This window comes from Hylobates moloch, unplaced genomic scaffold (genome assembly GCF_009828535.3).
Source record: "Hylobates moloch isolate HMO894 unplaced genomic scaffold, HMol_V3 SCAFFOLD_2, whole genome shotgun sequence".
Classification (NCBI taxonomy): Eukaryota; Metazoa; Chordata; class Mammalia; order Primates; family Hylobatidae; genus Hylobates; species Hylobates moloch.
In genome coordinates, this window is record NW_026652277.1 from 103,358,526 (window position 1) to 103,373,893 (window position 15,368).

The window sequence follows — 15,368 nt, forward strand, 5'->3', positions numbered from 1 at the left end:
AACAAACAATAACAACAAAAACACTGAAAACCAATAAGCTAAGCATTCAGAAACTTGGGGGGAAAACAATACAAACACATGAAAAGGAAGGAAACAGTCAAGAGCAGAAATCAATGAAATAGACAACAATGACAAATTAACAAAATATAAGCTAGTTCTTTGGAAAAGTTAATAAAACAATCAAACTTCTAACTGGATACTAGTGGAGGTTAGTAGGGTACCAATTATTACTCTAAAAATTAATAAAGAGTAAACATTTATCCTACTTTTCCAATTTGAACTATCTATCAGAATAACTAAATAGACCTAATGGATGGAGTAAAGCAATTCTACAAAAAAGAATCAAACTTAAAAATACAGAAGAAATGAGAGAATTAGAGAATAACCATGTTGTAGCCCATAATTAAGTAACTGATTCAGGAAATAAATAAATGGTAAAACCAAAGAGTAAGTTTGTTGGACACAGTATCGGCGGACATTAACTGAATCCATTAAAAGTGGAGCAACCCCATCGTACATATCCACTGATGTGATGCAATGGAATGTACATGGCATCACTAAAGTCTTCTTGCACCATTCCCCGCCAAGGAAAAAAAAAAAACAAAATCTAATTGAGCCTATAGATCAAACACTGTGACTACCAAAAATACAAATGTGAGGATTAAAAAACAAGACACTACAAGGAAACCATCAACAAAATCCAGAATGTGAACAAATGATCCAGTTTCCTCAACAAGTCAATGGCAACGAGAAAAAAATGGTGAGGAAGGATCTTTCAGATCAGCAGTTGACAAATGATGGCCTGTGGACAAAAGTATACCTGTTTTTGTATGCCCCTCATACTAAGAAAGGTTTTACATTTTTAAAGGGTTTTTTAAAAAGAAGAATAAGCAACAGAGACCTAGCATGGTATAGAAAGCCTAAAATATTTAATACCTAACACTTTACAGAAAAAAATGTGTCAACTCTTATTCTAGATTATAAGACATTTAGAAAAGCTTGAGATGTAGCAACCAAACAGGAGTAGAACTTGTTTGGATACCAATTAGAACAATTGCACTATACATTTTTACTCAATAGGGAAAATTTTATTATGGAGTAGTTATTAGATGATATTGACCAATTATTGTTAATTTTGTAATATTATAGTTTTGTATAGAAGTGATTTTTTTTTAATTTCTATCTTTTATAGAGACAGGGTCTTGCTCTGTCACCCAAGCTGGAGTGTCGGGGCACAATCATATTTCACTGTAGCCTTGAACTCTTGGCTCCAGGAATCCTCCCACCTCAGCCTCCCAAGTAGCTAGGACCATAGGCCCGCTTTTTTTTTTCCTTTTTTGGTACAGACAGGGTCTTTCTGGCCAGGTGCGTAATTCCAGCATTTTGGGAGGCCGAGGTGGGCAGATCACTTGAGGTGAGGAGTTTGAGACCAGCCTGGCCAACATGGCAAAACCCCATGTTGGGGGTCTCCACCAAAAACACAAAAATTAGCCAGGCATGATGGTGGATGCCTGTAATCCCAGCTACTTGGGAGGCTGAAGCACAAGAATCCCTTGAACCGAGGAAGTGGAGATTGCAATGAGCCAAGATCACGCCACTGCACTCCAGCCTAGGTGACAAAGTGAGACTCCATCTCAAAAAAAAAGAAAGAGAGAAAGAGAGAGAGAGACAGCGTTTTTCTATGTTGCCCAAGTTCATCTCCAACTCCTGGCCTCAAGTGATCCTCCCACCTCCACCTCCCAGAGAGTCAGAATTACAGGCATGGGCCACCTCACCCACTCTACAAGACATTTCTTAAAAAGATTAGGCAAAAAAAAAAAATGACAAAATATGGATAGTTGTTAAAGTTGAGTAATGGGTGCTTGCAAGTTTTTTACACTCTCTTATGTATGCTTGGAAATTTGCAATATCAAAAGTTAATTAAAAAGACAAACCTCTGGCAAGACAGATCAAGGATACAAATATATAAAACACAGAAAGAAAAAAGTAACCATAGCTATACTGAAATAAAAAATAAGACTATGAACAACTATACATTAATAAATGGAAAACTTATATAAAATAACTTTTTAATAATTTTTTTGAGACAGAGTCTCGCTCTGTCATCCCAGGCTGGAATGCAGTAACATGATCAGAGCTTACTGCAGCCTTGACTTCTTAGGCTCAAGTAAGTGATCCTCCCACCTCAGCCTCCTGGGTAGCTGAGACTACAGGCACACACCACCATGACCAACTACTTGTTTGGAGAGACAGGGTTTCGCCATGTTACCCAGGCTGGTCTCGAACTTCTGGGCTCAAGTGATCCTCCCGCCTTGGCCTCCCAAAGTGCTAGAATTACAGGCGTGAGCCACCACACCCTGCCTTAAATAAATTTTTTAAAAGATAAAAATGCTAGCAACTAGTAAGTGAAAAATTAGAGAATTTGAATAGAGCAATTATCATTAAAGAAATTAAAATAGTAATTAGAATCCTGGTTGCCAATAAAAGGCCCCTGGCCCAAATGGTTTTACCAAACTTTCATGAAACAGATACCTACCTTATACAAACTGCTTCGGCGGGGGAGGGGGGTGGGGGGGGGGGGGGGGTGGGTGTGGAAATTGCTCATTTAAACGGCTAGGCCAGGCACAACAGCTCACACCTGTAATCCCAGCACTTTGGGAGGCAGAGGCAAGTGGATCTCCTGAGGTCAGGAGTTTGAGACCAGCCTGGGCAATATAGTGAGACCTCGTCTGTACACAAAAAAACTTAAAAAATTAGCTCAGCCTATATATAGTCCAAGCTACTGGGAGGCTGAAGTGTGGAGGACTGCTTGAGCCCAGGAGGTGGAGGTTGCAATGAGCCAAGATCATGCCACTGTCTAGCCTGGGTGATGGACTGAGACTGTCTCAAAAAAATAAATAAGGCCAGGCGCAGTGGCTCACGCCTGTAATCCCAGAACTTTGGGAGGCTGAGGCGGGCGGATCACGAGGTCAGGAGATCGCGACCATCCTGGCTAACACGGTGAAACCCCGTCTCTACTAAAAAAAAAAAAAAAAAAAATACAAAAAATTAGCCAGGGGTGGTGGCTGGCGCCTGTAGCCCCAGCTACTCGGGAGGCTGAGGCAGGAGAATGGCGTGAACCCGGGAGGCGGAGCTTGCAGTGAGCCGAGACCGCACCACTGCACTCCAGCCTGGGGGACAGAGCGAGACTCCGTCTCGAAAAAAAAAATTCTAGGGATGTTGGGACGGGTACCACTTTGCTTTCTGATTTCTGTCCAACAAATCTTTATGATCGTCTGTTTTATTCAACAATACTGCGGGAAAAGCTACAGCTGCAAGCTGAGGGGGTAGGGGGTGGGGAGATGGAAGAACGCGCTGGAGGTGTGCGGATTCTGCCTAAAATTGCGGTTACGAACTGGACCTTGAACACTCCTCCGTCAGCTGACTTGACTGCCTCTGTAGTCTCAATTTGAGCCGACACATGGATTTCACTTTTGAAAAGCAACGAAGATAAAGGACTCGTTTTGAGAAATGAATGAGAAAAAGCTCAGGAGACGAAGCCTCGGGAAAGGAGGCAATCAACCCCACCCCACCGGCCTGTGCTTCCGGCCCCACGCTCGGCCGTGCTCCCGAGGCCGCTCCTCTGCGGAGCTCGCTCTCCCCACTAGTCTCCAGTCCCGCAGCTACGCGGCCTCCGCACGGTTAAGCAGCACGGGCCGGGCGTCCGCACCTTCGGAGAGATGCCGCCGCCCGGGCTCCGCGCTGCGGCGTTACCTGTTAAGAAGCAGGGAGGCGGCGCTGAGACAGAGCATCAGGAAGCAGAACAGCGGGTACTGGCGGCAGATCTCGCGTCCCACGTCCAGTCGCAGCCGCTGCTTCAGCTTCTGCCCCATCGTCCGCACCCAGGGCACCATCTCCGTAACGGCGAGGCCGAGGCTGCGCTACTGGCTGAGGCAGAGGTCAAGGCGATCCCCCATCCGCACCTCGCGTCCCCGCCCCACCGACTTGGCGGCGCACACAGACGCCTACCGGCAGTTAGTAGCCACAGGCTGCGGTCGCGTCCGGCTGGGCCCAGCCCCACGCCCCCCGCCGCGCGTGCGCGGCCGCCATCCCCAGCCGACCAGAGGAACGGCCGTAGAACGTGCCCGAAGTCGTCACCTAGCGCAAAGCCTCTAGCGTCTCGCCGCTCCGCCCTCCTGGCCAGAGTAGCGCGCAGTCTTCCGCGGAAACTCTGACAACACTGGCGACTGGCCATTTCCGGAAATCAAAGGACAGCCCCAGCACCCGGTAACTGCCTGTATTGCGGAGGAGAGGGAAGAAGGTTGTAGGGAGCCCGGAAGAAACTACAGCACCCCCGTAGCCTCCGGGCGCTGCCTGAGGGGCAACCGGAGCTCGTGGAGCCTGCTGGGAACTGTAGTCTTCGTGACACGAACCCGCAGAGGGATGGAGCGGGTGGTAGCGCTTCCCCGACCCCGCAATGCTCCGCACCTCACCGTACACTCGGCTCCGGGTGGGGGAAGGTCGGAGCTTTGCGTGACGCCTAAGGGAGATGGGGATAAGAGGACTCCTTTGAGTCGGTATTTTAAAAGGGGCGTGTTGGGGGCTGGGGGGGTGGCGAGTAAAACAGCCCTAGAATAAAGAATACAACTCACCAGGCCGCCACCCCAACAAAATCTCTTTTGCGCGCTCACGCGCAAGGTAGAGCTCAATTCACGCCGGCTCTGGGAGCCCAATCAAAATCCAAGTGCTTGGAAGAGGCAGGTTGGCAGGTTAGGTAAAATCCCGCTTATAAAGTCTCATGGGGTTTTCCCTTTACTAATTCATCACATTTCTAAATTTTTTTTTCTGTATTGTCCGCTACAATGAGAGATGCAGAAAGACTATTATCGCTAAAATTTACTTAGGCGGTACAGGCAGTAAGCAATTTCATTTGACCTTCATGCATTCACCCCATGGTGTAGGTACAGTACTATAGTTTCAATCATTATACAGGCAAATTACTGAGACAGAAAGGAACTTAGGATCATAAAACTAACAAAGCCGGGATTTGAACACATTCCAGAGCCTACGCCTGTCATCTCTCTTTCCTAGGATCTTATCCTTCAAAGTGGGGAAACAGATGTTTTTTAATGGTGTATGAAGTTTCATATTTTCCCGTATTACAAAAACATGGATCTTTAATGATGCATTATCCTTTATCAGAATGTACCATCCTGTTCCATTATTGCTAACCACTAAAGTCCATTGATATTACCATCCTTGATCATAAACCTATGCACATTTCTAATTATTTACAATCAACTTTAATACAATTACTGGGTCAAAGGGTAAAAACAAACATTCTTGATACAGTCAAACTGCTTTGTAGAATAGTGGTACCAATTCCACAGTGGTGTATAAAAGTAAACAATTTCACTGATCCTCACGATTAGGTATTATTGTCTAAACATCACAAATATATTTTTCTGTTTGTGACTAAACCATTTAAAAGGCTACAGTGTAACATCATTGGAAAGCTTACCACTTTTTAAAAATGTTTCTAGGTACATATTTAACCATTTATTAATTTCACTTTGGCAGTTTTTAAGCGTCTTTGAATTATCTGTTTATACTAAAACAGGTGTATGTTGAGTGGATCTACATGTTATCAAGTGCCTCTTATGGACTTCAGTGCTTTACACTTTTGTAAATTACTTTTTAAAAAACTAATCTCATGACAAATAATGTTGTTATTAACCTGTCTGATAAATTGTTGCCTTTTGTTTAAAACTTTTGCTTCCTTTTAAAGCCTTATTTTGAAATTACTCTTTTCACCAACAGCCAGTATATTTTAAAGACAAAATGTTTTGAGTTCTGTTCAAATCAGACATCACTACAACATCCAATTAAAAACTTCTTTCCCATCTGATTTCTCAGAGGCAATTAGAATAAGTTAACTAGACAATAGATAATTTAAATTTCCAAATGGCTTTTATGATTAGAAAAGGAAAAAAATGTAATAAACTTCAGCCATAAGGAAATTCTTTATGGCAGAGAATTTCCACACCTAAAGCAAGAAACATAATTCAATTTCTGCCACTACGGACCTCATCTAAGGAAATAACCTTTATTTCATTAAATGTCTTTAGCCTATGGTCTAGAGTCCACCTTTACACGCACAGAGCTCGAAATTTTTTCCCCAATCTTGTTAAGTTCTGAACTTGCGAGAGGTTATATGGAATATCCACAATCAACCCGGTTCTGAAACTAGCTCTATCTCCTACTTAGCAACATGTTAGCAAGATTAACTTGATCTATCTCACTCCTACCTCAACTCTAAAACAGCTATCTTCATAAAACTGAGGGGGGCGGTGCTAAAATGGGTGGAAAGTTGGAAAGTGCCTGTTAAATATCTCTGTACAATGCTTAATACAAAAATTTTTTTTCAAATTTTATGGCTTTATGAACATGACAATAATGAGCTAAACCAATTAGCTTTTATTTGGATTACAACCTAAAATGAAAATGACATATTAAATACCTGATTTCTAGGAAAACTGAGGTCCAGAAAGGCTGACTGCCTACGCTAAAGTTCTACATCTGCACTGTCCAATACAATAGTCAGTAGCCGCATATGGCCATTGAGCACTTGAAATGTGGCTTGTTGTGATGTGTAAAGTACCTATCACATTTCAAAGACTTACCATGAAAACTGTATTAAATGTAAATTAAAATTAGTTTTAAGGCAATTACATATTAAATGTTTTGGAAGTAATTGCCTAAAAGTATTTTTACTTTAAGGTAGCTAGAAACCTTAAAATTACCTATGTAGCTTGCATATTTCTACTACACAGTACTGTTATAGACTCTGCTAGCTGTGGAGAGCCAGTACAATTAAATGTGTAAATTTTTTATAAATGCTACAAAGGTCACATATGTGCTAGGTGTACATTGACAAACTATAAAAAGTTAAAAATTTGATAATGCATTTAAAGGGCTCATAGACATTAAACTGCAATCCAGTAATATGTCCATTATTTTTATGAATATATTTATTGAATAGCAAGTAAGTGTAAGGCACTGTGCTAGATGTGGTGGCAGATACAATTAATTTAGATGCATTTTTTTCTGACCTCCAAAGTCTTACAATCTAGTGAAGCAAACAAGTCACATAAAATGTTATAAAGGGCAGCAGTTTTATACATAAAGACTGTATAATCTTTTTTTTTAATGACAATTAATGGCAAAAGGGAAATTTTTAGCTATAAGGACCTGGAAAGGCCTGTGGGAAATAATGTGAGCAAAGAATAGGACTTATCTCTGCTTTCACTTATAATTTTCAGAAGTCATGAAGTACTAGGCAAAGTTCCCAAAATGCTTCTACTTAATTTAACCTGATTTCTCCCCACCACACCAGCAAAATGCTTTTTATGTTGGTACAATAAGTTTGCAAGGTAATGACGAATACCTGAATTGCAGAAATTAGGCCTAAACTCTGATGACCCTGAATGTAAACCACATTTTAACGTGTTGAGGGTCATTATTTGTATGGCACAGGTATATCGGGAAGAGCATGGATATACTACCCCTGGGAGCCATTTCAGTCTCTCCCTTACAGATGCCTCCTATCACATGACAGGCACTTTCAAAGCCCTGTTTTTCCCTTGTCTCAAATGATCATGGTTTATATTTCACCTTTTGTGGCATCCCTAATGTTATTTTTACAGCCTTAATTTTACATTTCATAACACCCTTTTCTCCCCCACAACCTATCCCTACATATCAACCTCTTGATAAAACACCTGTTGAAGAGGCCCCTGAACTTTCTTCAAAAAATGTTCCTTTCCTTGGTTTTCAAAACAGGAACTTATTACAATGGAAAATATGTAATTCAAGGAAGAGGAACATTAAGTAATTTTTACAAGTGGAGGTTCTGAGATGTTCAAAATGCAGTTATTATTTTCACATTTAACCCTCTTTTATTTTTATGGCCATGAGGTAAAACCTCCATTGGGAAGATACAAAGAACTAACAATGTTAGAGAGCCAGTGGCTCAACTACAGATACTCCCTGGGTAAAAGCCATGTTTTGATCATAAAATTCTGGATGGTCTCATTATCTTAGTACCAAAAAATTAATCATTTCATATTTGTAGTCGTTTTTCTAATTTATGATGAAATAGCCATCCTCTTAAGCCTCACTTTTGGAGAAGCAGAAAGCTAGTTATAATTTGAGAAAATGTAAATTCATAACTGCTTGGAAACTGAAAATATACTCACCTGTTGATGAATATTAACGATTAGAAAAAGCAACTTATAATCCAACATCACCATTCTCTTGTAGGCCAATGCTTTTGTTTACTTTTCAAATTACCCCTTAAATAAGTAAAACACTCCATCGTATTTCTGAACTACAGACAGTGGTTTCCTCTCATTAAAAAAATGTTAACTATATCCCTTCAAATGTTTAAATACACGTTTCAACTGACTTCACTAACTTCATAAAATATTTTGGAAAAACTTTGCAATCCTTCTTACCTCTCACAAGCTATTTCCCAAAATGTAAAAATTAAAGCTCTTCACTGTTGTCCTAAAAACCACCAGGCAACCAGGCTTGGTTCAGAACTGTGAAAATCACTAATATTGGTACTTGAGCTCTTATTCTACTAGTAAGGGTTGCTACCAAATAATTAAAATCAATTTTTACCTTCACTAAAAATAAACTTTTCCTCTTTTGGCAAGCTGATTCCAGAAAATAAACTCAACATAATATATCTAAGTATAAATCTTGAATAATAATTTTGAAAATTTTCATTGTAAAATTTCCCTTATATATTCAAAGACAGTTACTATTTGAATTTTTCTTTAACTCATATGAACACAAGATTCTAAAACAGTCTGAATTTTTAGCATTATGGCCTATAGTCAATTTTGTGAAACAATTCAAGATATAGCCTTAAGTACTCAAGACAATTAAGAACTCTGCTGTCCCCAGATGTTCAGAGAATAGTTCTATCACTTCTATTTTTAGTTAAAAACAACAAAAAAAAAATGCTTATATATAGTTAAAAACATCAGCTTTCAGTTATTTCTTGTGGCTAAAAAGAAAGCTTTAAGAATGCTCACAGAAACACTGATGGCAGAACTAGAGCAATTTTTGTGGGGCATTTAAGTAGCTTCAGAGTTAAGACGCCTATGACAAATATCCCTATCTAGATAGTCCCTTGCAAGTACTGAGTTTTCAAATGTTAACATAATTAAATTGGTTTAAATCTATTTACTCTTCAGCCTCTGCCAAGTTCCATTGTGTCTTCTACTATGTAAAGCAACATATGAAACTATTACTTACCATGGTGGAGGAAAGATTGTAATTACCAGGTACGCACTGCCAAAAAAAATTGTTAAGGGTAGCAGTAATAATTTAAATGATTCTGAAGGTTCCTGCTATTGCAAAGCATAGAAATATCAGATTTTCAAATGACATCAGATGTTTTAAAACTGTGGCTTTCAGCCTAGGCAACATGGTGAAACCTCTCTACATGAAAAAAATCAACAAAAATTAGGGGCCAAGCACAGTGGCGCATACCTGTAATCCCAGCATTTTGGGAGGCTGAGACGGGCAGATCACTTGAGGTCAGGAGTTCCAGACCAGCCTGGGCAACATGGTGAGACCTCATCTTTCCTAAAAATACAAAAATTAGCCAGGCATGGTGGCGCGTGCCTATATTCCCAGCTACTCGAGAGGCTGAGGCAGGAGAATCACTTGAACTCGGGAGACAGAGGTTGCAGTGAGCTGAGATCATGCCACTGCACTTCAGCCTGGGCAACAGAGCAAGACTCTGCCTCAAAAAAAACAAAAAACAAAAAAAAACAAAAACAAATTAGCTGGATATGGTGGCACACACCTGTGGTCCCAGGCTGAGGTGGGAGGATCCCTTGAGCCCCAGAGGTCGAGGCTGCAGAGAGCCGAGATGGTGCCACTTCAATCCAGCCTGGGCAACAGAGCAAGACCTGTCTCAAAAAAAAAAAATAAAGTACACTTTTGATCCTGAAGTTATCTTTAAGCAGAGGCTGATAAATTTTTTCTATCACAAACCTATACCACAATAAAGGCTGGGCACAGTGACACATGCCTGTAATCACAGCACTTTGGAAGGATGAGGCGAGCGGATCACTTGAGGTCAGGAGTTTGAGACCAGCCTGGCCAACATGGCAAAACTCTGTCTCTAATAAAAAATACAAAAATTAGCTGGGTGTAGTGGCACGTGCCTGTAATCCCAGCTACTCATGAGGATGAGGCTGAAGAATCGCTTGAACCCGGGAGGTAGAGGTTGCAGTCAGCCTAGATTGCACCATTGCACTCCAGTCTGGGTGACAGAGCCAGACTCCATCTCACAAAAACAAAACCAAGAAAAGAAAAAAAATCAGCTAATAGCCTTATTTGCCCCAGAAGGCAAAGCCAAGACTTTTAATGTTCTCCAAACTGTACTTGTTCCTCAGGGATACGATGTTGGTAGTTCTAATGTGCCTACAGTAAGATGATTTTAACCTATTTTGGTTGAAGAAAATGTGGCACAATTCAAGACATCAGAAGCTGTGAGATGAGCCAAAGAAACACAAGGCAGGCAGTTTCTTTAGAGAGTATTAATGGAAAATTACACTAGAAGGATGAACTGGGGCCAAACTATAAAACTTTAAATTACATATGTGGTTTGCATTTCATTTCTATTTGACAATACTGTCGTCGACTCTGGAGCTAGATGTAGAGAACCAGTAAATTAAATGTGCCACTTATAAGTATTAACTTATAAATAAGTTAGTAGTTTAACTTATTTATAAGGAGTTATGCCAGATCTGAACTTCCTAAAGGACTGGTAGGACTTGGACAGAGAGGACATTTCAGGCCTCTTGAAGTAAATGATCAAATGTGACCGGATATGAAGTGAGAAATTAATGAGACAGTTGCTGATGGAGAAGAGCACTTGAATGTGTTCAGCAGACAGCTGAAATGCAGAACTGCACATAACAGAGATCAAAGAAGCCCTGACACTAAAGCAGGAGTCCACACAGATATGGTATGGGGCTGTAATGTAGATGTGATCAAGGAAACAAGTATACAGGGAAAAAGGAAAATAAGAACAGGTAAGGATGGAAGATGAGATAACCTGGCAAAGTGCCAATTTTCAAGAAGGTTAAGTAAATGTAGTAAATACCCTAGGGGTTAAATCTTTAAAATATATAATTTTCATATGGGGACACTGGTATCCTGTGAACAACTCTTAAAAAGAGAGGGGAGGCTGGGCGTGGTGGTTCATGCCTGTAATCACAGCACTTAAGGAGGCCGGGGCGGGCAGGTGATCACCTGAGGCGGGAGTTGAGACCAACCTGGCCAATATGGTGAAACCTAGTTTCTATTTAAAATACGAAAAATTAGCCAGGCATGGTGGCTGTAATCCCAGCTACTTGGGAGACTAAGGTGGGAAAATCACCTGAAACCGGGAGGCGGAGGTTGCAGTGAGCCGAGATAGCGCCACTGCACTCCAGCCTGAGTGCAACAGAGACTGTACTTAAAAGAGGTATCATTCCAAAACCACCAAGCTCACTAGAAAAGGTGCAATAAAATGCTTTACTGATAATTAAATATGTGGGCTTTCAGCCTAAAGACAGTTTACTTGGGGAGTCACTGGTAATCAGAACACTGATGCTATTTTAGACTATATGGTGGCCCTGTAATTGTTAAGAGAACAATTATTAACATAAATAAAATCTAGGAGGTTGGTTTAGCAGTTGGACTGTTTTGTATTTCCTCATCAGGTTCATTCATCTATTAGCATTGAGAATTCTGACTAGAATTTCAAAACTAAGAAACTTAGAATAAATGAACACCTATTCTAAAACGGAGTTACTCCCACGAAAGTAGATTCATGTATTAGCTAACATCTGTGTGATTCAGGTTAACTCCCAATTCATGCATTAACATGGTAATTTAGGGAAATTTGGGAATAACTTGGAATAATGCTTTGTGGACCAATGAGAGCTTGATAGTTTTCCTCCTCAGAATGTAAGAAAATATATGCTTCAGTGTTAGCTTCCTCAACTTTCAAGAGTCGTATTTACCCTATCTTTCCCTCAAAGAGCTATCACAAAAATAATGTACCAAATGTTCATACATGTAAGGTATTACAGGGCGAATTAAGTCTACTTTTTAATGTATCATTTATTCTTTTGTTAAAATAAATCTCCACATAAAAGCGTGAATGAAATAATGTCAAAAGTCCTCTAGGCAGAATTTTCCAAAAAAAAAAAAAAAAAAAAGACACGATCCTATAAATCCTGTATTCATAGGATATAATTGAGAGCTGGAAAAATATCTTTTTACAAGGAAACTGAGGCTCAGAGGTTAAATGTTTGTACGTAGCTGCTTCCATTAAATGGCCCAATGACTAACAGATTTTCAGTGTCTCATCCAGAACTCCTGAAAAAACTACCTAAGTCGTTGAAATGAGAAAACTACATTAATGCACAGACAGCATTTTACTTCACCAACCTATACCTTTGTAAGTATATGTGGAAAATAAATATACAAGCCAGATCAGGCTTGTTAGAATGGGAAAGCCATATGAATAAAAGAAAATTAGGAGCATTTTATGTCCATAAATTTTAACTAAAAGATCTAGGTCTACTAAAGATTTATTTCCCTCTTTAGTTTCCTATTAATGTGTGTATATATCTATGAATGTATGTACATTTGTATGTGTGACTGGCCAGATACTGTTACCACTGAAAAATTAGCCAAATTAGGCTAGGCACAGTGGTTCACACCTGTAATCCCAGCACTTTGGAAGGCCGAGGCAGGCGGATGGCCTGAGGTCAGGAGTTCAAGACCAGCCTGGCCAACATGGTGAAACCCCATCTCTACTAAAAATACAAAAATTAGCTGAGCGGTAGTCCAGCTACTTGGGAGGCTGAGGCAGGAGACTCACTTGAATCCAGAAGGAAGAGGCTGCAATGAGCCGAGATCTCACCATTGCACTCCAGTCTGTCGACAGAGCAAGACTCCGTCTCAAAAAAAAAAAAAAAAAATTAGCCAAGATTGTTGGTACCAGAAACCTTTCAAGTCAGTTTCTTCCTTGGTATCAGCCAATATTTAATATCACAAAATCTAATTAAGAACTGTTTTGATACCTTGAAGCCAAAGTGACTCAAGAAGTTTGACTTGCCTTTATGTAGAAAATTAGATTCCCTAATCACCAGAGTTGACAGAAGTATAGAATATATTCCAGAAGTAAATTAACGTGGATTTTCATCAAACCCCAGAACATCAAACCTGGAAAGTAGGTTTGAGATCCCTGCCACAATAAGGTATGAAGTTTCATAACCTGCCAAAAATTTTGCCTTGCTGAAAATAACAAGACAGAAAGGAAAACTGTTAAATAGGATGGGGAAAAAGAAATTCTCAATGGTTTAGTTTTAAATGTTCAGAAACTAAATGTGGAAACATTTTCTGAACCTATTTCCAAAAAGGCCTTTCAGGCCAGGTACAGTGGCTCACACCTGTAACCCCAACACAATGGGAGGCAAGGCGGGAGGATCACTTGAGCCCAGTTTGAGACCAGCCTCAGCAACATAGGGAGACCTCATCTCTCTGAAAAATAAAAAAAATTGGCCGGGCACGGTGGCTCACACCTATAAACCCAGCACTTTGGGAGGCAGAGGTGGGCGGATCACCTGAGGTCAGGAGTTCAAGACCAGCCTGGCCAACATGTTGAAACCCCATCTCTACTAAAAATACAAAAATTAGCTGGGCGTGGTTGGCGGGCGCCTGTAATCCCAGCTCCTCAGGAGGATGAGTTGGGAGAACCACCTGAACCCAGGAGGCAGAGGTTGCAGTGAGCCAAGATCATGCCATTGCACTCCAGCCTGGGCAACAAGAGCGAAACTCTGTCTCAAAAGAAAGAAAAATTAGCCGGGCATGGTGGCACACATCCATGGTCCCAGCTATTAGGATGAAGTGGGAGGATTGCTTGAGCCGGGGAGGTTAAGGCTGCAGTGAGCCATGATTGCACCACTGCACTCCAGCCTGGGCAACAGAGACCCTGTCTCAAAAACAACAAAACAAAAAAGGGCTTCCAAAATAATATGCTTTTCTCCATTAAGAATGTCACTAAATTTGCATCCTTAGTCACAAAATGTCCTCTATGTACCTGTTCTCTTTCCAAGTAAGACTTGCTTTTCCAAGACAATATATTTTAAATGAGCAGTGATATGGAAGTGATAATACAGATTAAGATTTCTCCTAATTCAGGAGGTGGCACCATGCTACTGTGTTTTACTACCAGTTCTATTTTAAAACTAGCACCTTTTATACTAAATTGCACAATTTAGATACAAAAGATAAATTCATATTCCTTCATACAAAAGATGAAGAAATGAGGCTCATATTAATTTTGCTACAAACAGCAGGAGCAACTTTCCATGAGAGGGATGAGTTGAGAAGGAAAAAGCAAGACCTCCTAGTTTGTAGGAGTGAAAGGGCTGAGACTTGACAGTGGTAAAATTGCTTTTAGGGTCTACCTCCCTCTCAAAGTGAGTAACCTGAGAGCAGTCAGAACTCCTGCAATTGAAAACTCTTCTGACACTGGAGAGGGTACCCTACTTGCCTCACTACTCCCACGAAAGCTAAAAATAAAGGCTATTAGTCCTCATTTTCTCACACACACACAACATGCAGTAAGCCATCTCAGCAGACAAGTCAACACCACTTTTCCTAATATCCTTCTTTGATAGATACGAAGAATCACCAAACGTCTGAGGAAATCAGAAGCACAAAGAGAAAACTGATGTGAACTAATATTTCAATGCATCATATAAGAAACTGGTAACTTAAAATTTTTAGCATTCAAGAGTAATAAGACCACAGTCTTATTTTATATACATATATAAAATAAACTGCTGTGATGGACAAGGATGGGCAAGTACATTATATATGTTGTTTTTCCTCTCTGCAGTCTAGAGGCAAGTATAAGGTAATCAGTTGTAAAGTATTATAATCTTGACAGTAAGAAAGGAAGGATACCCAACAGGAAGTGGAAAATGAAGGAAAACTACTCAGTGTACTATTTCCTTATGAGAATCAGAGATTCTAAAACTCATTTAAGTAAAGACTTAAGTGTATTCAAGTAATAAACATGACCAAGAGACCAGGCACAGTGGCTCATGCCTGTAATCCCAGCACTGTGGGAGGCTGAGGCAGGAGGACTGCTTGAGCCCAGGAGTTTGAGGCTGCAGTGAGCTATGACAGTGCTACAGATTTCCAGCCTGGATAACAGAGTAAGACTTTTTTTTTTTTTTTTTTTTTTTTTTTTGAGACGGAGTCTCACTCTATTGCCCAGGCTGGAGTGCAGTGGCGCC

General features: G+C 40.5%; 1 protein-coding gene and 1 long non-coding RNA gene across 6 annotated transcripts in view; one reads left to right on the top strand and one right to left on the bottom strand.

Annotated features, from left to right (window-relative positions):
- The window catches only part of SNX14 (sorting nexin 14), an 87,203-nt gene extending 82,999 nt beyond the window's left edge, over positions 1 to 4,204 (bottom strand). For 3 of the 5 annotated variants that reach the window (XM_032154590.2, XM_032154573.2, XM_032154565.2), the window contains exon 1: positions 3,754 to 4,039. In XM_032154590.2, the coding sequence (XP_032010481.1) occupies positions 3,754 to 3,893 (140 nt within the window). In that variant the 5' untranslated portion in view covers positions 3,894 to 4,039. Of the gene's footprint in view, positions 1 to 3,753; positions 4,096 to 4,137 lie in introns of those variants that run through there. The other 2 variants (XM_032154601.2, XM_032154581.2) reach the window with 2 other exon arrangements.
- LOC131382843 (uncharacterized) lies at positions 4,053 to 14,855 on the top strand. The gene is made up of 4 exons (XR_009212415.1): positions 4,053 to 4,266; positions 9,246 to 9,335; positions 12,428 to 12,514; positions 14,745 to 14,855. It is a non-coding gene; the product is annotated as an uncharacterized LOC131382843 (long non-coding RNA).
- The last annotated feature ends 513 nt before the right edge of the window (positions 14,856 to 15,368 follow it).